This window comes from Alternaria infectoria (assembly GCF_024043175.1).
Source record: "Alternaria infectoria strain BMP 0036 chromosome Unknown scaffold_15, whole genome shotgun sequence".
NCBI lineage: Eukaryota > Fungi > Ascomycota > Dothideomycetes > Pleosporales > Pleosporaceae > Alternaria > Alternaria infectoria.
The window spans coordinates 470,998-493,853 of NW_026250704.1; the positions used below are offsets into that span (position 1 = coordinate 470,998).

Genomic DNA, 22,856 nt, shown 5'->3' on the forward strand with positions numbered 1-22,856 from the left:
ACACTCATTCGCACAGCAAGTCAACCTCATGTTAGTGGAGCTGTGTTGACCCCTCAATCATTAATATAATCATACACAGTGTATCTCTTATACAACGACCCAACTAGCAATCTAAGCGCTGTTGACATGACAGAATGCATCATCACCCTCCTAAGCATCATCGACATCCATTTCATCGCCCCAGTCCTCCTCATTGGCATCGCCACCATCCGTCGTCTCACTCCCACCCTGGACATCGCCATCATTCGCCGTCTCCGCTACAGGAGTCTCATTTCTCGTAACAAGATAGTCGGCACTCCGTTCGTAATCTTCTTCCCACGTTTCCAAAAGGTTGTTCCCACCGCCGACGAAATAAAGGTATCCAACCTCGCCTGCTACTTTCCGAACTTGTCGCTCCCGTTCCTCGCGCTCTTCCTTCTCTTTCAGTGTCTCTTCAAAGCCTGGTTCGACTTCCACGTCGTCCGTCGTCTCCGAGTAGGACAGTGAGCTGCGCGGCGGTCGGGGGCGCACTGTGTTACCGCGCGCGCGCCGTTCCGCCGAACGCACCATTTCTCTGTTGTTCTGATGGGTAAGGCGACTGAAGTAGCCGGAGATTGGGTAGTCCCAGAAGTCTTTGTTGATGGGCATGTCGCCCAAGCCGTGCTTGCGACGTAGTGCCGCCTCGGTCTTGTCTCGGGCTTCCCAGGCTCGCCGCAAGTTGGCGTCCGAGAGCATTTCTTTACGCTTGTCTGCGATTATCTGGCGCAGTATGGGGTTGCCTCTACGTGTTTGCGTAGGTGTAGCATGTTGGTTGCGCGAACGTGGTGGTGTCTGGCGCACGAGTATGTGTGAGGTGGCAAGAGCGCTTGGTTTCTCCCACCAAGCCTCGTACTTTGTGGGTTGCGCCTCAGGCATAGTTGTGGGGTAAGATGATACCAAGGAGTCACAGACGGGGCACAACGAGGGTGATTTGTTGGGTAAGACTGCTGCCTGGATGTTGTTGGGGTTGAACTGGCTGTGAGCGTCGTCCCACGCTCGCTCGCGCTCCCAGCGCAGCTGCTCTTCCTTGCGTGTCTTCTCGAGTCGCTGCTTCGCTATCAGGTACCCGTTTCTTGCCCTGTTCCACCGTCGGTCGCGCATGTACACTGGAGGTCTTAATCCGCCTTCGGCTACCAGCTTCTTGAGTGCAACGTCGGACTTTGCTCTAGCCTGCGAAACTGTGCATTTGGAACACCACGGTGTATGTTGTGGATTGGAGGGGTGGAGTCCATGGTGACATCGAGTTGCAGTCCGTATCTCGTGACCATAAGGTGAGTGAGCAAACGGCTGTTTCTTGCTAGGTGAGAATAGCAACGTGTCGTCTGGGGTGAACATCATCGGCATGGTGAGTATGATGGTCTGGCTGGTGTATTTGTTGATTTATGCTGGTGAAGCTAGTGTGCATTATTGTGGTGGGTAAAGATGGGGTCGCGTGCTGTGGTTTACCACAGATTAGCGAGGCGGTCGTAAATGTGAGCTGGGAGCTGTGATCCTGAACAAAAATTTAGAAGCTCTGACTTTGAATGTAGCAGGCGCAAAGGGGCGTGTTGTGCGAGGGTTTTAAACATAGGTTGCACTCCAGCCTATTCAATGAGGCGCGTCAGGGCGTCATCGTGCGAGCTTCTGATTGGTGTGCTGTCCTAGAAGTCTCACGCGAGCAGTCATCGAGACCGTCCGTGCGCTGTTTAGTCTACGATCACCCACACGCTGACTGGCTTCGTGGGGGCGTCAACCCTCATAAAAAGCGCGGGAGCCGATGCTAGAGCACGTCGCATATGCCATAGGAAGTCAGAAGCTGTCTTGCCACCCGTACCACGGCCTACACCATGTATCGTCGCCTTGGGCCAGGGTGTGTACCTTCACCTTCGCATCAGGCGCTACCTAGGTAGCCTGGCAAGCCACACTATGTGGCGCTCGATACTCACCTTCACTTGCACAGCTTGATGTAGAAATCATGAGCTCAGTCCAAGCCAGTCTCGCCTGGTCAATCTAACGACACCATCTACACTCATTTCCTCTCCTACCTGTGCTACAATATCTACGACAGTCTTAACTCAGTCGCTCATTACAGAAGTCGTTTCCCGTATATATCGCTATTCACTGCGACATTCCAGGCTGGTCTTGGCGACCGACTCGCCGTAAACGAAGGTGACGGACGATTGAAATCGCAAGTCACCGCAGCATTCACTGTCGTATTCGAGCTTGAGGTTTATGCTCAAGGACCGCCATCCTACGCATATATAAGAAGCTCTCTTTTAACAATACTTCTGTAACAAAGACACAACATGGAGCAGAAACAGCCGAGAGCCTCGCGAAGGTCTGTCTCGTTCAACCCGGAAGCACCAACTTTCAGCCCAACTGCAGCCGAGACCAGCATGTCCGCTGGAGTTGCAGGTCCGACTCCGCCTACCAGCCCACAACAGAAGGCGAAGATGCGAGACGTGTTTGATGGTAAGTCTTCTCTCCCGCGAGCATCTCTAGTAAGACTGACTGGATTGCAGAAGACTCGCCTTTCCGGCCTTCTAGGGATCTGCGACCCAACTACCAGGGCTACGAAGAGCTCAAGTTCGGAGAGTCCTCGCGGAAGCCACTCAAGCAGCAGGACATGCCGTTGGATTCTCTTCAGGAGATGCTACAAGGTAACGTCAATCTTGTCACAACGCGAGGATCAAAGCTGACTTATCTAGACCACCACATCACCGTGAACCGTGAACGACCCGGTGCAATCTCTCGCAGTAACCTCACAGGGAATTATATCAACAGTCCGCGTGGTCTCCTCCCTGGTCAGCGACTCAACCCCGACTCCAAGGCGCCAGACGTCGGAGAGCTGAGTGCGGGCCCCGATCTCCCTGGTATCAAGAGCGAGACGACTAACGTCGACTCCTCAGCACGCTTCCTCCAGTCTCACGGCTCTGAAGGCCTTTCAGAAGGCGTATTGGGTAAGCTCATAGGACGGGCGCTGGACAAGCCGTTAACCGCGAATGACCTAGCCCAATACCTCAACCGCAAGGACGCATCCCAGGACGACGCTGCTAAGCCACCTCTGCGTCGCAAGAGCTACATTCAAGATCGCTATCCAGAGCGCGCAGACGAAGAACGCCAGTCTACCAAAGTTGTTCCCGCGCCTCCTGGCTTCATGGGCGAACGTCCTCGTAGGATCTTCGCGGAAGAGCGTAGCTCCATCAACCCAGCGGTCATGCAGTCACCACTACAGCAAGTACCTACAGGTCCCGCGGGCTTCGGACAGCCTCGTCGCTTTAGCAACCTCCAGGCCCCCAACTGGCCGTCACGCCTTGATCATGTACCTGAGCTACCTGGTCCAGGAGAGTACCGCCCACGTCCACGAGCGCTGACCCGTACCAAGCGCACTGATCAAGGTCCCGAGCCTTCGCACGCCGACATCTACCCCGACGATGCGAACTTCATGCCACGCCGCCAGTCCTACCAAGCAGAGCCTGCAGAGAGGTTCCAAGGTTTCATGCCGGCGCCGCTTCCCGAGCGTCCGTTCCGTGCAGAGAACACTGTAGTCTGGCCCACTCCCGCAGAAATGCATGCACAGAAGCCTAACAACCAACAGAGACGCAGCGGCTTCCCTCGCCATGTCCCAGCAGTGGAGAACCCTGCGCCCGTAGTACGCTGGTCACCACCTGAACCTTCGTCCATGGCTCACTACATGCAGCAGTTCGGAGAGCCGTCCCACCCTTTCGCCTTCACTTTCCCGGCTCCGGCTCCGGCTCCCTCTGCCACTCCGCCGTTCGACATCTTCGAGAACCACCATGCCCCCACTTATGCTGATATCCACGAGACTGACGCCGAGATGGAGTGCCTACTGGGTATCCTTCCTGACCTCTTCGACCTCGATCTACCTGAGATGCCGTCTGACGCGCGCCCTCTTACTCCCGGTCAGAACGACGGTACTCGCTATGGCCTAAAGTACTACGGCATCGGTCTGGGTGATACTTGGGCGTGTCCTGCTGCGCGTGAGGACGAGCCGTTCAGGGTCCGTCCCCGTGATCATGATGGCTGGGGTGGATGGCAGTGGGCTATCGACAGGGGTTGGGGCAACGAGTAAGCTGTCCTTGCGACTTTGTCTAACACGACCTGAACTGACCTTATATTCAAGTGCGAACGCTAGGCAATGAGTAACGAACATGGCTTGGATGGCGGGAACGTTGGAGTGTGATGAAGGCACGGTCAGACATTCTCTGGATATCACGTTGACGAAGGAATGGCGGGCGGCGATATGGTGTTGCTGCGACGTCTTCCTTGTTAGTCGGCATGGAAATCAAGGCTTACATATGATCATGGGTGGAGAATTGTCGTTAGAGGGTAACGAAGACATCATCCATCATTACATTAAGCAATGAATAACATAAAACCCAACACCTGGTCACCTCGAACTTATCAAACAAAGCATAGTGATGATGGAGACTGAGAAGGTCGTGTTCATAAGGATATTGAATAACAGGTCAAGAAGCCAAGTGTAATCTAAGGACGGTCTTCAACACACCGCACCCCAACGCCCAGACAAGTGTCCGTCCGTGTACTCATGCCGAAATCCTCATCGTCTATCGTCAAGCCATTCATTGCGCTGCACCCACCACACCAGCAAATCGTCTGCTCCTCAATCCGAGTCATAGTCCGTCTGTTGGCTCGATCGCTCGTTATCGAACGTAGCGCCGTACCGACACCGATACCGCACCTGATCAAGAAGAAGGGTTAATATGTGCCTTCAGATTCAGGGGTTGCACACCGTGTTGGGGTGTCGCGGTGCCGGAGCCAGCTTGAGGGGTACCCATTCCAGATAGTGGACTTACGGCTCCACTGGGTGGGACGGGGATCTTGATGTCTTCGGGACTTCCGGGAACCATGGATTCGGGTAGCTCGGGGATCTTGATGCGTTTTGCCACGTTGTTGTAGGAGGAGGGTATGATCTGGGATGGTGTTAGCCTACGGATAGGGTTGATGGTATAGAATGAGCTTACTTCGATGATCTCATCGCGAGGGAACTCCAGCTTGGGTATGTCGGCAGCATTACATGCCATGAGATATCCATAAAGCACACGAAGAACAGACTCGTGCGCAATGATGAGAAGGTCGTTCTCTTCGCGCTCAAGCTCTAGGATGATGGGCTCCATGCGCACTGCAAGATCATGGTATGACTCTGCGCGCGGGTATCGATGGTGGTACGGATCCGCTTCGTGCTTCTTCACTTCCTCGGGGAACTCCTGGCGGATCTTGGCTTCTGACATCTTCTCGCATACACCGGGGTTCATCTGGCTCATTTGCGATCGCTGTCTGACGCGGTATCCCATGGAAGCTAGAACCTCTGACGTCTGTACAGTCCTTCGGCGCGTAGAAGTCCAGATCGTCAACGGTTTCAGCGATGCATCAGTTGCTCCCGACTCAATCAGCTTCTGCTTCTCCTCTTCGCGATACTTTAGGAGTACGTCGCTCATCTTCTTAGCGTATTCATGACCTGCTGGTGAGAGATCTGCGTCTGCTTTGTACGAGTCTTCCTCTCGTGTAGTTCCAGCCCGAGCAAAGTACGTTTGCCGCGACTTGATGTGAAGGTTGAGCAGGTAGAAGACAATTCGTTGGGAGAGGTATCCGAATGCGCAATTGTTGACTACCACACGCTCGCCAGCGTTGATCATCTTGATCCAGTGTAGGTCCGGCTCCTCCATAGTCTCGAAATGCGGTATCCGCGCGTTGATGCGTGCTAGGTAATCGTGAACCGCATCCTCGTCTTTCCATCCTTGATAATCTGGTGAAGATATCTTGACCCGGCGGACGTTCTCTTGGATGATGCGCTCGTCGGTACAATGTGATTCGATAAAGACTGTCTGGATCCCGTTCTTGGCGAACTCTTTCGCTAAAGATCTACGGCCTTGACTGATTGCATTGACGGCATCGTAAATAGCGACCTGACCCTTGTCGTTTTCCAGAAAGTGGTAGATGTCCTCACGGCACTTCTTGAGAATCTTGTTGCGTAGTAGGACAGATTGCGGCGATGCGTTCAGAAAGAAGTAGTCGTCGGGGACATCGTTATCCGGACCTAGCGTAGCGCGGCGGTAATCGCCAAGATGAAACACGTGCGTCTTGACACCCAGCCACCGGAGGTAGCGGGCTAAGGCGACGGATGTGTGTGTCTTTCCTCGAGCTGGTAGTCCACAGGTGGCGATGACTATGCGACCGGAATGGAAGAGGCGGCCTGACTCTGTGCTATAGAGTTGAGCGGGCGCCATTTCCTCTTTAGTGGGTAAGTCGTGGATTGCGTCGACAAAAGTACTCGACCGCCGCCGGAAGCGGGGTGAGTTCGCGTATATCTCAGCGGTACTGTTCATGATAAGTGAATGTCCTGTTCAGGAGGTGGCCTGCGTTGGTACTTTCGCATCGCTGCGGAAAGTGGGGTCAAGGCACTCACAGTAGGGTATCCATAATTGCAGATTCTTCAAGTTGTTGGAAGAGTGTGATGGGAAAGAGAAGAAGTGCAAGATGCACGGGAGGGAAAACGGTCGAAGGTCAATGAAATAGAGTTGCGTTCGGTTCAAGGTCACAGTTCCAAGGTTCCGGCGATGATAGCGTTTGCCGAGAGATGTCAGCAAACAAGGTGCGGCAACCCGTAACAGTCAAGTGCAGCAAGTTCCACGTAACAGTGTCGCAGAAGGGTCTGGAGTCTGGAGGTAGTCAGGCAGTACTTTGCGGGGTTAGGTAGTCAATGATTCCAAAAAGCAATCATGGTATCAACGGGCGGCACGTCCTGGGTACTAGAGATCTGATAAGCTCTAGCGGCACTAGGTCACGTCACGTGACGACTTTAGAATTTCTGTTCGATATCGTCATGCTAGCGAACGCGACCCAACATCGCCCTCCAACCGTTTACTGCCATTTCCATCCCACCTTGTGCAAGCTCTCCCACACCGTAGGGAGTTTTTAGTTTGACCTCGGCACATATTTTCGCCATGGCCACTCCGCTGCAATTCAACCCAGCGCAGGAACAAGCTGTCGCCGACATCCTATCACGCCCTCGCGCCGCCAACACCGGTCCATTCGCACAATTCCTAAATGTATACGATGCGTTCCAAGAGCGGAGAGAAGCATTGGGCCTCAGCAACCCGGGCACAGTCGAGAACATTGCGAGAGAGGTCCAGCGCGATGTCTTCCTGAACAACTCCAGCTTCTCGGGCCTGCGCGCCGAGCTCACCAAGGCCTTCAGCGCCGCTCCTCTATTCCAGGTTGCGCACTCGCTGTCCATGGGATCGCAGGTCATGCCACCATACTCATACATGGTTCTCTACGGATCACCACGGGTTTGTCGCTCAGATCGTCGGCAGCCTTCTCAAGCTGACTTTTCAAGGTGTTCATGCAAGGAAACCTCGACAACGAGCTTGCTTTCTCCGGTCGCTTCAACTGGCGCTGGACGTCAGCATTCGTTTCCAAGGCCGCCGTCCAGCTCACATCACAAGGCAACATGGTGTCGCTCGAGAACGACTACACCGGCGCCGACTTCTCCGCTTCGCTGAAGGCTGTTAACCCCTCCATACTCGATGGCGGTATCACCGGCATGCTCATGGCCAGCTACCTCCAGGCCGTCACCCCCAAGCTCTCGCTCGGTATCGATGCTTTCTGGACCCGCCCCGCTATGGCATACCCACCAGAGCTGAACGTCTCGTATGCGGCACGCTACAGGGCTGTCGACTGGATGGCGTGCGGTCAGATCATTCCCGACCGTGGTGTATTGGAGGCTTCGTACTGGCGCAGGCTTACAGACAAGGTTGAGACTGGTATCAACTGCAACCTTGCATTCGCTGGAATTGGCCCCGGAGGACCCATGGCCGGACCACAGAAGGAGGGCAACGTCACAATCGGTGCCAAGTACGACTTCCGTCAATCGTCGTACAGGGCGCAGATCGACAACCAGGGCAAGGTCTCGTGTTTGTTGGAGAAGATGATTGCGCCGCCAATCCGCGTAACCTTCTCAGGCGAAATCGACCACAAGAGCGTAAGTCTCGCCAATTCCCAGTCTGACAGCAAATACTGACAAACTTGTAGAACGCCGCCAAGCTTGGTCTGGCCGTTGCGATAGAAGCCGCCGACGAGGCCGTCATGGAACAGCAAGAACAACAGGGCGTCGCAATGTCAGCCGGCTCGATCCCCTTCTAAACGCCTCTCCACACACCCATGTATCGACTATAATACCATGACTCTTCTCTTTGCTGTATTACCACCTTTCTTGGAGCGAGCGTCGTCTGCAAACCCAGCGTCCCCGCTTTCCTGGTCTATCCCACTATCTGCGGAATGATCGCGGTACTGCATGCGCGCGGCTGGGGTGATTTATGAATGTAAAAGGCGTAACGTTGACATCTGATGGGATACGAGCTTTGGTAGACCGGGATCTCGCGAAGCATCTATGTCGCCAGACGTTTGCATGTCGACATGAGACGATGTATTTGTACATATAGTAGCATAGCCACTGGGCACAAAAAATGAAATGTACAGAAACAACTGGGGTTTTTGCAAGATGAATATGTGACGCAATACATTATCGTGGAGTCGAGAAATATAGTACAGATCGTGACGGCGTAAAACTCTCGCCGCTGTATGTACAGGTTCAGCCCGTTCCATGCACCGTCATCCTAATAAAACAGATGTGAAGAGCCCAACGTTTTTAATATTTGAGTCGCTTCCAGTCGAAACACCGAATCGAAATTTTTGTCGTCTACAAAGCAGGCTTTGCGCCTGTTGGCTGTCCAGGTACGGGCGCTCCGGGAGCCATGAACTGTCAAAAGTTAGTAAGATGTTGCAAAGCGCTCATCGTAGAACGGCTTCACGTACCTCGTTTTGCGCCCTCTGTGCCTGCAACTCAGCCCTCTCCTGCTCAACAATCATCTGCTCCTCGCTGTACGCCAATGCCCATGGCACACCGAGCAGCAGCGCACTTGTGCTCACTACCCAAAGAGTCTTGCCGCCCATGTTCAGACCGCTCTTGAACCATGAAGTAATTGTGTTGGCTTTTGCGGAGACGGATCGGCGTGTACTAGCGGGGATCATGTCTTGAAGGGCGATGATGCGGTCGTAGAGGGTCTCGTCTGGTGTTACGGAGTGGATGGAGGATGTGTCTGACTCTGCAGTGGTACATTTAGTATTCGAATATGTGTGGTATGCTCACTTCTATGCGCCAGGCGCATCTAAGGAGCGGTTTGCGGTGTCGTACCAGAGTCGGTATCCCACTCATCGTCGTCATGCGGGCCTTCCTGCTCGCGCACAAACTCCTCATCCATGACCTCTTCGAGCTTGACCATTTTGGCGGTTGTTCGGGTGTGCGATTGGTGTGGTTAGGGTATAAGGCGTTAGCGACAGATACACGTCGGAATAGGTTGGTGGTGTTGGGCCTCGAGCTGCTGGTGACGATGATTGCCCTACTATCAAAAAGTTAGCACAATCTGTGATGACATAAGGGCCACTAGCGCCGCCGCACGTGCTTCGGGCAGACCTTGGAACATTACACCTGCAATTGCTCTCAACCACGCCTAAACCCCTTTCACGCATTCTCCCACCTCGTTCGTTTCTTTTAGCACGGAAATCTGGTCGTCGTGTTCACTTTGTGCATACAACTCGAGCGACAGCCATGACGAGGCTGGGGACTGAGAGCGCCAACGCTTCATTATCACCGACACATCGCCGCTGGCTGTGGAATGATCGACTGTGTCTTGAAAACCTCAAATCATGAAGCTACCTTCCGCAATGAGCGTCCTGTATCGTCTTTGGATCGGTGAACAAAGCGCAACTACTGGCTACCTAGGACCCCTGTTGACCCTGGACCATGGTACACGTAGACATTACCCCTCCGAGGGTCTTCTATTACCTATCGACTGACGTCCTACCAAAATTCTGTCGGAGATTCAAAGCTACGTGTCTTTCCGTCGTCGTTGTCGTGAGCGACAACGAAATCAGCATCTACAATGCCCACGCCAGACGCCCATCGCATGACAGCAAGGACGCCTACCATGCACGTCTCCTTATCCAGATTCTTGACAGAGTACAAGAACAACTGCTGGCCCCCAACAATGAAGCGCAGAAAGAAGGCCAATCAGCTCGCAGAGTCCATCGAGATTCGGAACGCCAGTACCTCTCACATCTACCGCTTGCCCCCTGAACTCGTACTCGATATTGCAGAACGGATGCAACCTAGCGACAAGTATTGCCTGCGGCTCGCGTGTCGCCGATACGCCTTGCTCTTGCACGACGTGCAAAATGTTGACCTAGAGGTACACGAACGGGAGGTGTTGAAGGAAAGACTTGCGAGGGACGTTGAAAACGAGCGATACTTCAAGCTGGCCGAGGAAGAAAGACAAGCCGAGCTCCTCTGCTCGGCCTGTCACGCAACTCATCCGAAGCGGATGTTCACTGCAGCGGAAATGCTGCGATCCCCTCACATACGAAGATGCCATGGTGCAAATCTTGCTTTTCGTATCTGTTCTCACTATTATCTCACGTACGACCAGCTGAAATCACGCATGTCGGATTGGAGATTTGAACAAAGTTGGTATTGTTGCACTCGATTACAGAATCTTGCAGACGACACCTGGAGGGTTAGTGGTCACCCATCATGGACTATTATTGCCGGCACTGGCGACATGAGCATAATCGATATCCAACAGCACTTGAAGCAACTAGCTCAGCCCCTGTGTCCACATCTCCGCACGGATGGCATCTATGTCCAGCAAAGTCTACAGAAAAAGGACCGGCGACTTCAACAGATTCCGTACAAGGAGTCGAGACTCCCTGCGCACACGGTGTACACCAGTTTCATAAGATGCTTCGTAGAGAACTGCGAAACTACCCTTATGGTTTGTTCTCATGAGAGAATTATCTCGACATAGTAAGTCTCTCTGTGCGAACTGCATGTGAGGCCTACGCTGATTTCGTACATCTACGTTTAGTCTTACCCGTAACCTTGGCAGTCTATCGGTCCCATCCGATCCCCGGTGGTGCGCTCAACTCGAAGACCGAACAATCTAGACGAAGCACTGTAACCTAAGAAATTGCGGCTTTCAAGGTTGATGTCAATCAAAGGGCGCTACATGGTCATGGAATCGAGGATGGACCAGACGCGGCACGCGCCCCACATCTGTAGGGTTACACAAAACCAAGTGTGAGGTGACGCCAAGAGTCTCACGAAATGCGATCACACCTGGCGACAACGAACTTCGACCTTCACCGGAGGTTCACCCTGTTGTACATAGCAGCACCAAAGCCATCGCCTGCTCGCTGCCCTGTCGATTCCCCGGGCTTGTTGGTCACCATCAATCTACTTTCAATACTCTGTAAACCCTCTGCGCTTCACAGACAGCTCATCGTCGGCCCGCTTGCGGTCATAAGCCGGCGACAGATTGCTAAACAGCGGCTCATCGCGCGAACAACCACAATTAGAACCTACTGATAGTCTCAACAAAAGTTCGCTTCTTTGCGGCGCACCGTCATGATTCCCAATCCTCTCTTAGTACTGTCAAATCTGCTGAAGGATGGCATCAATCCCGGGGACGATCCCGATGGCTACGGTGAAGGGCTAACGATAAGCGAGCAATCGTCTGCAGGTCCGAGAGCGCCACAGGCCGCTTCACACCGGAGTAGATCCGAGATCGACCAATCACCTATATAAACAGCTATCTAACCACTTAGTCCTCGCGAGTAACACCCTAGTCTAGCATCAACAATGGGTAACCAACCCTCCGTTCCTCAGCCAGGCACAAAGTTCCAAGTAATCGGCGCTGGCCTCTCACGCACCGGAACTTCATCCTTCAGCGAAGCATTGCGCATCTTACTCAATGGACCTGTCTACCACGGTGGTACGCAGGCTACTCTGGGCGCCGAGAAAGAGATCAAACCGTTGATCAGGATACTTGATCACTCACCACCGAAGTCGCCCTCCGAGAAACAGCTTGTCCACGATCTACTGAAGGAGCGCTTGGACGGCTATGCGGCAGCCAACGACATGCCATTCAACGGGCTGGTAGAAGAGCTAGTCGAAGTTTATCCAGATGCGCTGGTCATATGCACGACTCGGGATCCAGATGCGTGGGTGAAGAGCATAGGAACCATAACAAACGCAACGACAAAGTGGTTTCTACGTTTTGTACTCTTTCCTCTCCCAGGAATGCGCCACTTTGTCGACTTTACCAACGGCCTAGGGAAGCAATGGGTCGAGTTGTATGGAAAGCATGACGGGGTCTCCACCCGAGACTATGAGGCGCACATCGCTTACTTGAAGAGGGTTGTGCCTGAGGAAAGACTGTTCTTTTTCGATGTCAGAGAGGGTTGGGAGCCGTTGTGTAAGGCGCTGGGGAAGGATGTCCCGAAGGATATTCCCTTCCCGAGAATCAACGACGGAGAAGCCATCGACAGATTAGCCAAGAAGATGATCAACAAGGGGTTGATGAGATGGCTAACTATTTCTGCTGTGGTGGGAGCAGCGATTGTTCCTTACTACTTGTTGAAGCGGTAGAAAGACTCGGTGTTCTGACGCTCTTGTCATTTTCACAGCATGTCTTTGGCCTATCGTCCACGTAGCAGGGTTGGCATGGTGAGCAGGAATTTCGACTATGCTAGACCCGAAGATCTTTCTAAATCTCATACAGGAAAGCTATCGTCCTTGTTGAAGGCTGAATGGTGCTGAGAGAGGGTCTGTCCGGGACGGATCTTCGTATAAACGCGCTGCGCGTCCGCCTGTAGGTTTACTGCGGATTGGTCTCCGTCAAGATTAGCCTACCTGCCACACGCGCAAATGATGCAATCTTCCTCCTACACCGGTGTACTAGTGCGCGCTGGGGCTTCGTGCATGGATGACTCGGCATACATACTAACTCGTAGCACGGGCGGCCTTGATTGCATGCGCGTCTGTGTCATGGATTGGTCTTCGGGAGATCTCTAACAGGGATGGCACTCCCGTCGCATTCATCCTGTCACCAACTCAGGTGAAAATACCACGATGGCGCAATGACAATCCGTTGCAGGGTCGTTCAGCATGCGTCACTCAAAGTTCCGAAACGAATTATTGTGGCACCTACCTAGGTAGTGATGCAACTCTACCGAAAGCGTCAAAACGCCACGAGATGTTAGCTGCTCTTGGCGCGTCGGGTATTTTGTGATATCAGATCGGCAGAATTCCTTGTGGCGCTCCCCTTCATCACACTCCACTGCGCCTCCAGGATTTGCTATGCTGCCTCTCCAACCTCCCGATATCAACCTCATACTCCCCACATATTGATCCACATCACAGTATCGGAATGTTTGGCGGTCATTCCTGCCGATGTCACAGATGACAACAACAGACGAAGAAGAACACTGACGCAACGCTGATGATGTATTCAAGATCTATTCGCCTTCCGGTACAGTGACCCTTAGCTGCTGATATGCTTCTATCTTGATTGGCTCGCCCGAAAGCTACACCTCCTGGTAGCATTCCATCATACACTACGGACTACCTAACGGCAAACTCAAACCTCTGACAACCAAACAATTTGCTCCAGCACGGTCCGAAAGGGTAATGTAGCTATGTACCTACACAAACATATAAGGCTCTCGCTTGACCGTCCGTAGCACCAAGTAAACGACAAACAAGTCGTAGCGAACAGTTCATCCATCCTCAAGTTCAAGTCAAAGCTATACATCAAGATATCAAGATGCTAGCAAAGCGCATTCTCCCAGTCGCTTTGCTTTCCATCCTCGCAGCGTCTTCTCCGGTCGCAGTCGAACGAGACACCAAGGACTCTGCCCCTCTCCTGACTGCCATTTCAAACGACCCAGACCTTTCCGTCTTCTACAGCCTCATCAAGAGCACGGGTGGTAGCAGCGGCAATCCTGGTCCTCAATTTGAAGAGCGATTCAACAATCTCACTGATGGACGCAAATACACAGCATTCGCACCCGTCAACTCGGTAAGCAATGATACCGAATGCTGCCTTACGTTATAGATTGCTAACTTGTACAGGCTTTCGAGAATCTACCCCAGGAACTAAGCACTGCTTTGACGGCACCAGCATCGTATTCGCTACTCGAGTTTATCCTGCGAAGCCACATCGCACAAGGATCGATCACAACAGAAGATGTCAAGACTTCGGGCAAGTCCGTCACCGCCATCGAAGGCACACCTCTTTTGTTCAGCTCGGCGGGAGAGACCGTCTCAGTCAACAAGCAAGCCAACCTAGTTTCCGAGTCGAGAACCGAGGTCGGAAACGGAGCCATTTTCAAAATCACATCAGTCCTCGATTCCTTCGCTGGACTCTACGGGGCTGACAGTCCCAACAACACTACATCTACCGCATACCCAGCGTCTCAGAACGAAGGCTCCATTGCATCAGCCCTAGCTTCCCAGAAAGACCTATCGACATACGTAGAGCTCCTAAACGCGACATCCCCAGACTTCGTCTACCTTCTCGACGCATCTCTCAGCCAAGGCAAGAACCTCTCCATCTTCGCGCCAAGCAACGCCGCACTCGCGGCTCTCGGACAAAGCGCAAAGGCACTCCAACCCAGTAACAACGCGCTGTCTTCTTACCTGCTCAAGTACCCTTGCATCGACACGACATCGACCGGCCAGGAGAAGTCCATCGTTGGATTCCCCGCGACCGTCCGAAGGGACAGCAAAGGCGCTATCACGAGCGTCAATAACGCTGCTGTCAAGGGCGAAGCTTACTGCGTCCCTGGCGCATGCATCTACACTGTGGACAAGTGGCTAGACCCCATCTTCGGGGCTCTCAGTGCCGGCGGAAACTCTTCGGCGGCTTCATCTTCAGGAGGGCCGCCGGGTATTGTTGAACACAGCGGTAGCAGCTCTTTCACGCATTGCTGCTAGTCGTTTTATGCTATTATGATGTATGAATAGGGCAAGCTTGGGATTAGTTCCTTTCTCAACGGATATGGGCAGTTTTGTGGGGATTCAACTCTCTGCGTTTCTATCTATATGGATTGTAGTATATAAGCGTTCTAGGTATACAGAAATCGACTTCTTTCACGTGTGTCATCATACCTGTATCAATTGTAACGTCGCTTCCCCCCACCCTTTTAGCATGTAAGCCATCCTCGCTCTTCGGGCCATATCGTTCGGAACGCTACCTCCCGAGTACGAGGTCTGGAGAGTTTGGCGAGCAACACGGACGTCCGTTCATCTCGACGGGAGTAAACTGCCGTCGTTTGTGTATTGCCCCGGCTTCATCGACGTCACGATACTTGCTCGGTCCAATCTATCGGTCGAAACTACCCTTAATCTATTTGTAACTGACCCCAGGCACGTACATCTGGCACTTAGCAGCCGGACAACGAATAAAGTGCCGAAGTCCATTCGAGGGCTTTCATCTGGCTACAAGACAAGAAGGAGGATCATGCACCGGTGTCATCGCTTCATTTGAGATACCCAGTGGTCCCTTAAGTGGTTCTGGTATTTCGCACACTTCACTGGGTCTTCTCGCACTGCTTCAGCCCCATCGTGTAGTTATATCATTGCGCCCAGTCTTCTTGGGAGCATCTTCCAAGTTGCAGGAGGTATCTGCATGAGGCACGCGAAAGTGTACTTTCGGACATGGCAGCACTGACGCGTGGCACAATTTTAAACCTGTACTTGGTCGGTACCAAATAGATTATACCAAGACCGAACGCACAAAAGCAACCAAAACCTAGACACAAGATGCATGTTCGCAGTTAGAAGTCAACGTCTGAAATGCCGAACAAAGTCGATTGCACAGTACTATCAAATGTATGGGTTATACACACCATGCGAGCCTAACAAAAAAGACAAATGCTACAAAGAAAGGAAAGGCTCGTAAGCCAGATAAAACCATACATCAAGCATATCCATGCCGTGTAAATATCCGTATAAACGCCAGTGAGATGTGAATATTGCCACCTCGTTTCAATCCCAAACGCCAATCCCATCGCATGGGAAGTGCATAGATACAAACCCTCAGTCATCCTTGACACTCGCACTAGCATACCCATCATCCACGTCTGCGTCATCCTTCTTCTTGCTCTCGGCCAGTCCAACTAGCATCTTGCTCGCGTCGAGACAATTGCTTATGATCCTGCTCCGAACCTTGTTGGTCAACCCACTTCTCCTGCCTGTTTCGTGACCGATCCACATGCGCAGGGAACTTGCTGTACGTTCTAGACCGCAGCTAGTTTCCTTCTTCAGCGTATCGTCTGCCATGAACTGCGTAAGAACCTTGTGAGCGGCAACGAAGCTGAGCAGCGTGGTTGTGCATTCGGGGAGATAAGTGTTGTTGATGACGAAGATGGCGCGGCGGCGGGCTTCGGGATTCGAAGAAGCGGCCAGCGAGAGGCATTTGGCCAAAGTGAGACCTTTCCGCACATCGACTGCGACGAAGCCGTTACCGACGACATTGATGAAGCCGGCATCGGCAGGCTTGGGTGACGATGGGAGGGCTTCGAGTGCTGCTGCGATGCGAGTGTTCCGGTCTTCGTCGAGTACAACAGCTTGAGCAACTAGCGCTCGTAGCTGAGCCTGTGAGTTCGGTGGGGCAGCGCGGAGAGCGAGTGCTAGATCAGAGACGATGTTGTCCTTGGATGAGCTGTTCTTTGCACCAAGTGTGGCTGCGAGTCCCTTGTTCAGAACAAGGCTAGAATACCAGGCCGCAAGCGCATCCAATGGAGAGCAGATGGCAAAGTCCTCGACAACAGCGTCCATGGAGGTGTCTACAGTTGTCTGTTCTGCGCTTGGCCTGTTCCAAGCCAGGTTGTACGCGCGCTGCACAACTGCAGGAACAAGTACCTCGTCGCATTCCCTCTCGATAAGTGCTGCCAGATGTTCTGGCAATGGCACAGCTTCAATGTTATGCTTCGACGTGTTGATGGCGATGCGGTGCTCGCTCCGTGCCATGTTCCAGTAGCTTCGGGCCAGTTTCGCACTCAGCTCGTTGAGCATCCACCACGAGCCATAACCTGCGTTCCCAAGCTCCCAAAGCACAATCCGGATATGCATGGCCTTGAGCATGAGTCTCGCGGGCGTATCGGGCAAGGTACCGGAAGCGATCAAAGTAAGCACCAGACGGCTCGTGCTGATCTCAGCGTCGCCGCCCGTGAGCTGCGCATCCAATGCGATCTCCCAAGCTTTGACACGAGCGGCTTCTTGTTCCTTGGTAATACCGGTGAGATAGGCGTATCCTTCCCATCCAATGAGCCTTCGCATGCTGAGCTTGAGGGTCTTGAGGCCCAGAGCAGCGAGCTCGAGGATGAAGTTGTGTTGAGGTACCCAGACTGTTTGGATTGCAGTGAGCCATGCCTTTCGACGTACTTCGACTGGAGACGCCAGTGACGGCGCGGGTGTCAACAAAACTGCGGGCGGCGACTTCCTCTTCGGTTTCGATTTGAAGTCGAGCAGTGGCGCAACGAGGTAGAAGAAGGCGGCGAATACCAAGAGAAGCTTGGCTAGAGGGATCTGAGCTGTGGAGACACCCAGTGAGACGCGAGGGGCAAGGATGCCGACCAGATTGACGGGCAGGGCGAATAGACCGCGTCCAGCTGGCTCTTCTTGTGACTGCTCGCGCTCTGCAAGCCCTTCCAGTATCATGAGACCAGCAAGAGATCCGACCATGAGCTTGCCCATCATAGCACCGTTGCGTCGTCCATTGACCATAGGCGCGCCCACTGCTGGGCGACCGCCATAGCCTGGAGGGTATGCATGTGCATAGTGCTGTTGCGGCGGGATGCCGCGCTGGAGGGCGCTGATGTTCTCCGGGACGGGTATCATTCCTTGTGGTGGTCCTGACATGGGCATACTGTGTGTCGGCGTGAAAGGATCTTTGTGGAATCTTGAGCCATCTGGTGTGCTGACAGTGCCGTGCAGTGTTATGGGACCCGAAATGGCCATCTTTTCGTAGCTCTCGACCCTGCCCTTCATAGTGTTGAGCTCATCTTGTAGGCGTTTGTTGCGCTTCTCAAGATGTCGGATGTACTCGGTAGCCTTGGAAAGGACGGTCGCTTTGTTGAGCTTGTGTGCGGGCGTGAGACCTTCAAGGTCCTCAGGGTCATCGTCTTCTTCCGTACCGTTCGGCCGCGACATGACGCGAAGACTTGGGACACCTGCAATGTCAATCAGCTAGTATCAATTGCGCATAGAGAATCGACTTACTATCGCGAAGAGCAGCAATCTTGTCGTTGAGGTTCGTCCGATAGCGCTTCTCAATCATGTTGTGGGCGGTCTTCTTGGGCGGGCCTCCCTTCTTGCTCGACGGGGCATCGTCATCGAGCTCCTCCGAGTCGGCCAATGACTTCCTCTTGCGTGCATTGTTCGTCGCAGGCTCTGGTGACGAATGCGACGAGGTCGAGCTGGCTCGTCCGTTGGTCAGCGACGTGGGACTGTGGTGGAGGCTGGGCGTGGAGGCGGGCGGTGCGACAAAGCCAGTTTGGTCGAACTGCGTGGGGGAGAAGAGGGTGTTTTCAGCCAGCTGCTGTTGCTGCTGCTGCCATTGCTGGGACGTGTAGTAGGCGTGCTGCTGCTGCATCTCAGCCGTCAGTGGAGAGCTGAGGTCAGCGCTGTTGAAGTCAAAGGCCGGCGGCATGTCAGCGCCCTGGCCAAAGGTGAAGGGCACGCCATGCGATTGCGCGAACATGGGGGCGGTAGTCGGCACGGTGTTGGATTGCAGCGATTGGGATTGTTGGTGAGGAAGGAGATGGGGCGGAGAAGTTTGCTGATCCGGGCTGAGATATGCGGCAGGCCCCTGCGGATTCGCGGGCTTGGGGTCGACGTTCTGGGAGTTCTGAGACGCTTGGGCGGGATCGTACTGCATCCATTCGTTCCAGTTGGTCATGTCGTCAGCGGGCGCGGCGAGGGGCATGTCGTCGCCGGCGGTGGTGAGCCACGGTCCGCGCATGTTGGCGAAGGGGAAGTCGCTGGACAGCATGGGATCCTCCATCTGGGGCGTGGGTCGCTTGGCCTCGGGAGCCGACGGGTGGATGGGCGGGGGACTTGGAGGCAGGCGGAAGTCGTCAAACACACAGTAGGGGCCGACCTGGATGGTGCAAGGCCATGTTAGCAGAGACTCGAGACATGCAAAAGTGCAAAAGCATTGCGTCACGCACGGCGATTCGCTCCAGCTCCAGCCCATCGTCGGGGCTGCCGTACGGGTCAGAAGCCATTAGGACGGCGTCGGGCTGCTAGCTGCGACAAGACGACGGCGACGACAGCGAAGACGGCGACAGACGGCGAACAAGAGGAACAGTGTATACAGAGTACGGGTCTGGTAGAGAAAGAGAGGGCTCCGCCTTAGGCTTACCAGCTACTACATGCACATGGAAATCATGCCACTCCTTCGCAGGCTCACGACGCGACTACGGGCGGCAGATCGGACGGGCTGCCTCTGCCTCAGTGTGCGCCGGGATTTGCTGCACTACCGTGAAAAGCGAATGGCCTGCAGGAAGCGTGCGACGGGGCCGGGGCTGTGATTGTTTGCGCGTGTCGATGGGTGTTGGGGTGGTTCGACAAGTCGTATGATCTTGCTCGAGTCGACGGGGGCTAGCCGCAAGCCTCACCGAACAGGCAAGGTCTGGAGATCGCGGTACTGTCTTCCGTGCAACCACGCGCTGCTTGGGTCGTGTCGCGTCGCTCGCCGATTATCGTGTGCGCCAGAAGGGTACGAGGAGTGGTCGCGAAAAGAACTTTTGTGTGAGTGAGGTTCGCAGCTCAATCTCAATCGTACCGTCGTGAGGCGGGTTGGGTTGCGCAACCACGAACCCCTGTCCCAGCCGCATGACTCCTGCTGCACCTCATCAAAGTTTCCGCCCTCGCTAACTACTTCTTGCATCTCAGCTGTCGTCGGAGGAATCTGATGCCGTCGAGGATTTGGTTCCATCGGTTTGTTGTGACATGTGGCAGATCTGAGATGACAGATGGGCCCTGGACGATCTCCCGCTTCTGTGGCGCGTCCATGTCTCCGCCATGCACTACCGTACCGTGGTAGTAGCGCCAACGGACAGCTGCAGTATCTAGATCGTCAACCCTCGCTACCGCTGCCCAACTTCATGAGCGCACACATTCGACTGTGATTCTGGAACAATTCTCCCTGCGAGCCAAAGCCACGACCCAGGCATGCCCTCGTTCCAAGTAGTGGTCGTAGTAGTATCTTTCCCAGCGTACCCAAGTGGCGAAACAGTGAGCTGGCCTGATATCCCCTCCGTATATCTCGAAGAGGTACACTGTGAGGAGTAGCCCCATCTCCTCCATCAGATCTGGCCGCGCATGCAAGAGATTCTTTTTTAGTCGAGCTTCATGTATGCGCTTGCTTCCTGTTAACAGTTAGCATTAGTACCTCTGCGTCTGTTTCCGACTACTGATATATTCCACCTTTTTGCCTCCTGAGAAACTTCAAACGGAATTTATTGAGATAAAAATAAGATCATCCATCAATACGGCAATATCAAGATGATCAAGATCATAATGTGTGTGCGTCTATCTCCGCCAGGGGTTTGTTTTGGGTATTTCAACTTGTGATCAATAAGTGTGCTCAGTGTGGTAGCGAAGGCAGATGGACCATGAGTGCAAGTGCCGTCTATCTCCATCCCGAACTGACCTCGGTATCCGAGTGTGCATGCCATGCTTTTTCCACTTCAACGGAAAATTGGTTGGGGGTATTTTGGATGTGGTCTTCGCTACCATTTCGCGGTCAGTATGTGTGGAGAATAGGTTATGACAAGTATCCATACTCGTGACGATCAACGGTGTGCGCTGTCAAGGAAAGCCTTCCAAGGTTGCAAAACGAAATGTTGTGCATGCTGGCGCTCCAGAGGCCATTACTTAGAGTCGTGTTGAATGAACGAGCCTAATGAGTATTGCAATTGGAAACTGTGGGCGAGAACTGCAATCGAGAGAGTCCCCTGGCATAGAAATGACAGAGATGAACACATACAAAGTAAGATCTCGGCCTGCGGTCACAGAGTGACATGTACAGGCAAAGACCATGGACTCGTGTTCTTTGGGTCAGGGCCATTATAACACTGCGTTAGTGAAATTTCCACACAAGGCCTAGACGAATGCCAGTCAGAGAAATAGTGCATCAAAAAAGCAGTTGAGGCCGTAGCATGCGAGTCAAACCAGGCAGCAACCGGCATGAGCTGTGATACTTAAGGTGCTTGCCGGTGTTGATATGATCAGTTGGGGACAGATACCGTTCGACGTATGTACCGCATATTGTGCGCTGCATTAGTGACTTATACCTATCGTGCCGTACTTCTACCCCATAGGCAAATGCGCAAGGGAGGACAATGTTTTCTGCTTCAGCGAGTCCTTCATGTTACCAGATGGTAACGGAGTACTCGGTATTCCTATCGAAATCATTGTTGCAGTAATCACATCAGTTCAGCGTCAGTGATGAGTAGCCTATCGTGCTACACCAAACTCACATCCACTCGCCTTGGTTTCTCAACCAGGTCGACCTGTATCTTATTTGCCAAGATATGTACCCAGACATAAACAAGGCTGCAAGAGCAACCGAATTCCCCAGCAAGCCTAGATGACTCATCTCGAATACTTGCTCACGTGGGAAGTGAAGCAGCTTAGACCTCACGATCTGCACTACCCTGTTCATTCACCCAGCCGCAAACGCAATCGAGCACTACTCACGTGGAGATCTCAGGAGAAGCGGCCGGGAGGTCCCATTATCCAGCCAATATTGCCTAGCTTCAGAGCTGGCAGGCGGTACTACGCTGATGGTAAAACATCTGAAGCTCCGGATAGGTCGTGTGCCGAATATGCAAGAGACGATCTGCCATTAGCAGTAACAGCATGCCAGAGTGAAGCAGACAATCCACTGTCGCAATATCGGTATGCCACGTCCTCACAAAAAAGCACAGTCGTAAACTCACCGCCGTACCTGACTGTCGATCAATACGGGTGGGGAAACACGACAATTGATACCCTAGAATGCGACCCTGTCACTTGTACGATTCTAGAACCCACAGCCTCAGCTCAACGTATGTGCATGCGACGAAAAGCAACGTGAGCGGCAGGTTTTGTCGGATGTTAATCCGGTATGTAGTAGCGGTCCCAGGCACACGGAAAGTTTGAAGGTCGGAGCGGAGTTCGCAGGCGCCCACGGTACGTTTTAGTGACGGAGATGGACGTCAGGAGGCATGGCGTACCTGTTTTTCATCTCATGCTGAACTATCGAGTGTTGTGCCTCGGCCTGGTGGCTTGTTGAATTGATGCCACAGAGGATAGGCATCTTTCCCCTCGTGATGGGCTGCCACTTCTCATTAGTAGCGACGGCCCATCCAGTATTCCGGTATACATCCAGGCTGCTGATCAGTATCTCCGCCATTTCTCTTTGGGCAGAAATCCACTTTGAGTGTTGCAACAGGGACTAATGGGGCCGCATTTGGCCGTCCATCTTCGGCCTGATGCGTCGGTGACCGCATGTACACAACATCAAGGAGACGAGCGGGCTTGTCTAGGTATGTAGCCTCGACCTAGCGTATCGCGGAGGCTTACCTACCCGGCTATAGCGGGTGTAGTGTGGGATCGACGCGTTTTCGCTAGCCATTAGACAACCTCGCAGTCCACCACGTTCATCACGTGTAAGTGGCAGAGGCTAGCCAGCCTTCTAATGCAGGGCAACCCGAAACGCCCTAATAGCGTCTGGAGGTTTGCAGCGCCACGTCGTACGAGAGTCCACTCAGTAGGCGATTTTCGTAAAAAGCAAAGCCGGCGCGAAGGTCAATGGAGTATGGCCGCAAGCGCCTCGAACCCGAAAGGAATATTCTTCAATGCGCTGGCGACGTGGCTTTCACTATGACTATGTCGTTAGTATATTCGAAGCTCAGGTGCTTCT

General features: G+C 53.4%; 8 protein-coding genes across 8 annotated transcripts; 4 read left to right on the forward strand and 4 right to left on the reverse strand.

Annotated features, from left to right (window-relative positions):
• Positions 1–150: 150 nt before the first annotated feature.
• Positions 151–1,362, reverse strand: J4E92_008192 (uncharacterized protein; the record flags this gene model as incomplete). The annotated part of the gene is made up of 1 exon (XM_051499545.1): positions 151–1,362. The coding sequence occupies one exon, from the start codon at positions 1,360–1,362 to the stop codon at positions 151–153; it is 1,212 nt and encodes a 403-aa protein (XP_051350328.1).
• Positions 1,363–2,303: 941 nt separating this feature from the next.
• J4E92_008193 (uncharacterized protein) lies at positions 2,304–4,090 on the forward strand (the record flags this gene model as incomplete). Its single annotated transcript, XM_051499546.1, has 3 exons — positions 2,304–2,469; positions 2,520–2,657; positions 2,706–4,090. 3 exons carry the CDS (start codon positions 2,304–2,306, stop codon positions 4,088–4,090), a joined length of 1,689 nt encoding a protein of 562 aa, XP_051350329.1.
• A 634-nt stretch (positions 4,091–4,724) lies between these two features.
• Positions 4,725–6,365, reverse strand: J4E92_008194 (uncharacterized protein; the record flags this gene model as incomplete). The annotated part of the gene is made up of 2 exons (XM_051499547.1): positions 4,725–4,952; positions 5,004–6,365. The coding sequence occupies 2 exons, from the start codon at positions 6,363–6,365 to the stop codon at positions 4,725–4,727; spliced, it is 1,590 nt and encodes a 529-aa protein (XP_051350330.1).
• Positions 6,366–6,983: 618 nt separating this feature from the next.
• J4E92_008195 (uncharacterized protein) lies at positions 6,984–8,184 on the forward strand (the record flags this gene model as incomplete). Its single annotated transcript, XM_051499548.1, has 3 exons — positions 6,984–7,331; positions 7,379–8,023; positions 8,074–8,184. 3 exons carry the CDS (start codon positions 6,984–6,986, stop codon positions 8,182–8,184), a joined length of 1,104 nt encoding a protein of 367 aa, XP_051350331.1.
• Positions 8,185–8,740: 556 nt separating this feature from the next.
• Positions 8,741–9,323, reverse strand: J4E92_008196 (uncharacterized protein; the record flags this gene model as incomplete). Its single annotated transcript, XM_051499549.1, has 3 exons — positions 8,741–8,800; positions 8,857–9,146; positions 9,236–9,323. The coding sequence occupies 3 exons, from the start codon at positions 9,321–9,323 to the stop codon at positions 8,741–8,743; spliced, it is 438 nt and encodes a 145-aa protein (XP_051350332.1).
• Positions 9,324–11,737: 2,414 nt separating this feature from the next.
• J4E92_008197 (uncharacterized protein) lies at positions 11,738–12,526 on the forward strand (the record flags this gene model as incomplete). Its single annotated transcript, XM_051499550.1, has 1 exon — positions 11,738–12,526. One exon carries the CDS (start codon positions 11,738–11,740, stop codon positions 12,524–12,526), a length of 789 nt encoding a protein of 262 aa, XP_051350333.1.
• Positions 12,527–13,703: 1,177 nt separating this feature from the next.
• Positions 13,704–14,875, forward strand: J4E92_008198 (uncharacterized protein; the record flags this gene model as incomplete). Its single annotated transcript, XM_051499551.1, has 2 exons — positions 13,704–13,958; positions 14,012–14,875. The coding sequence occupies 2 exons, from the start codon at positions 13,704–13,706 to the stop codon at positions 14,873–14,875; spliced, it is 1,119 nt and encodes a 372-aa protein (XP_051350334.1).
• A 1,104-nt stretch (positions 14,876–15,979) lies between these two features.
• On the reverse strand, positions 15,980–19,170 carry J4E92_008199 (uncharacterized protein; the record flags this gene model as incomplete). The annotated part of the gene is made up of 3 exons (XM_051499552.1): positions 15,980–18,114; positions 18,164–19,043; positions 19,114–19,170. 3 exons carry the CDS (start codon positions 19,168–19,170, stop codon positions 15,980–15,982), a joined length of 3,072 nt encoding a protein of 1,023 aa, XP_051350335.1.
• Between the last annotated feature and the right edge of the window lie 3,686 nt (positions 19,171–22,856).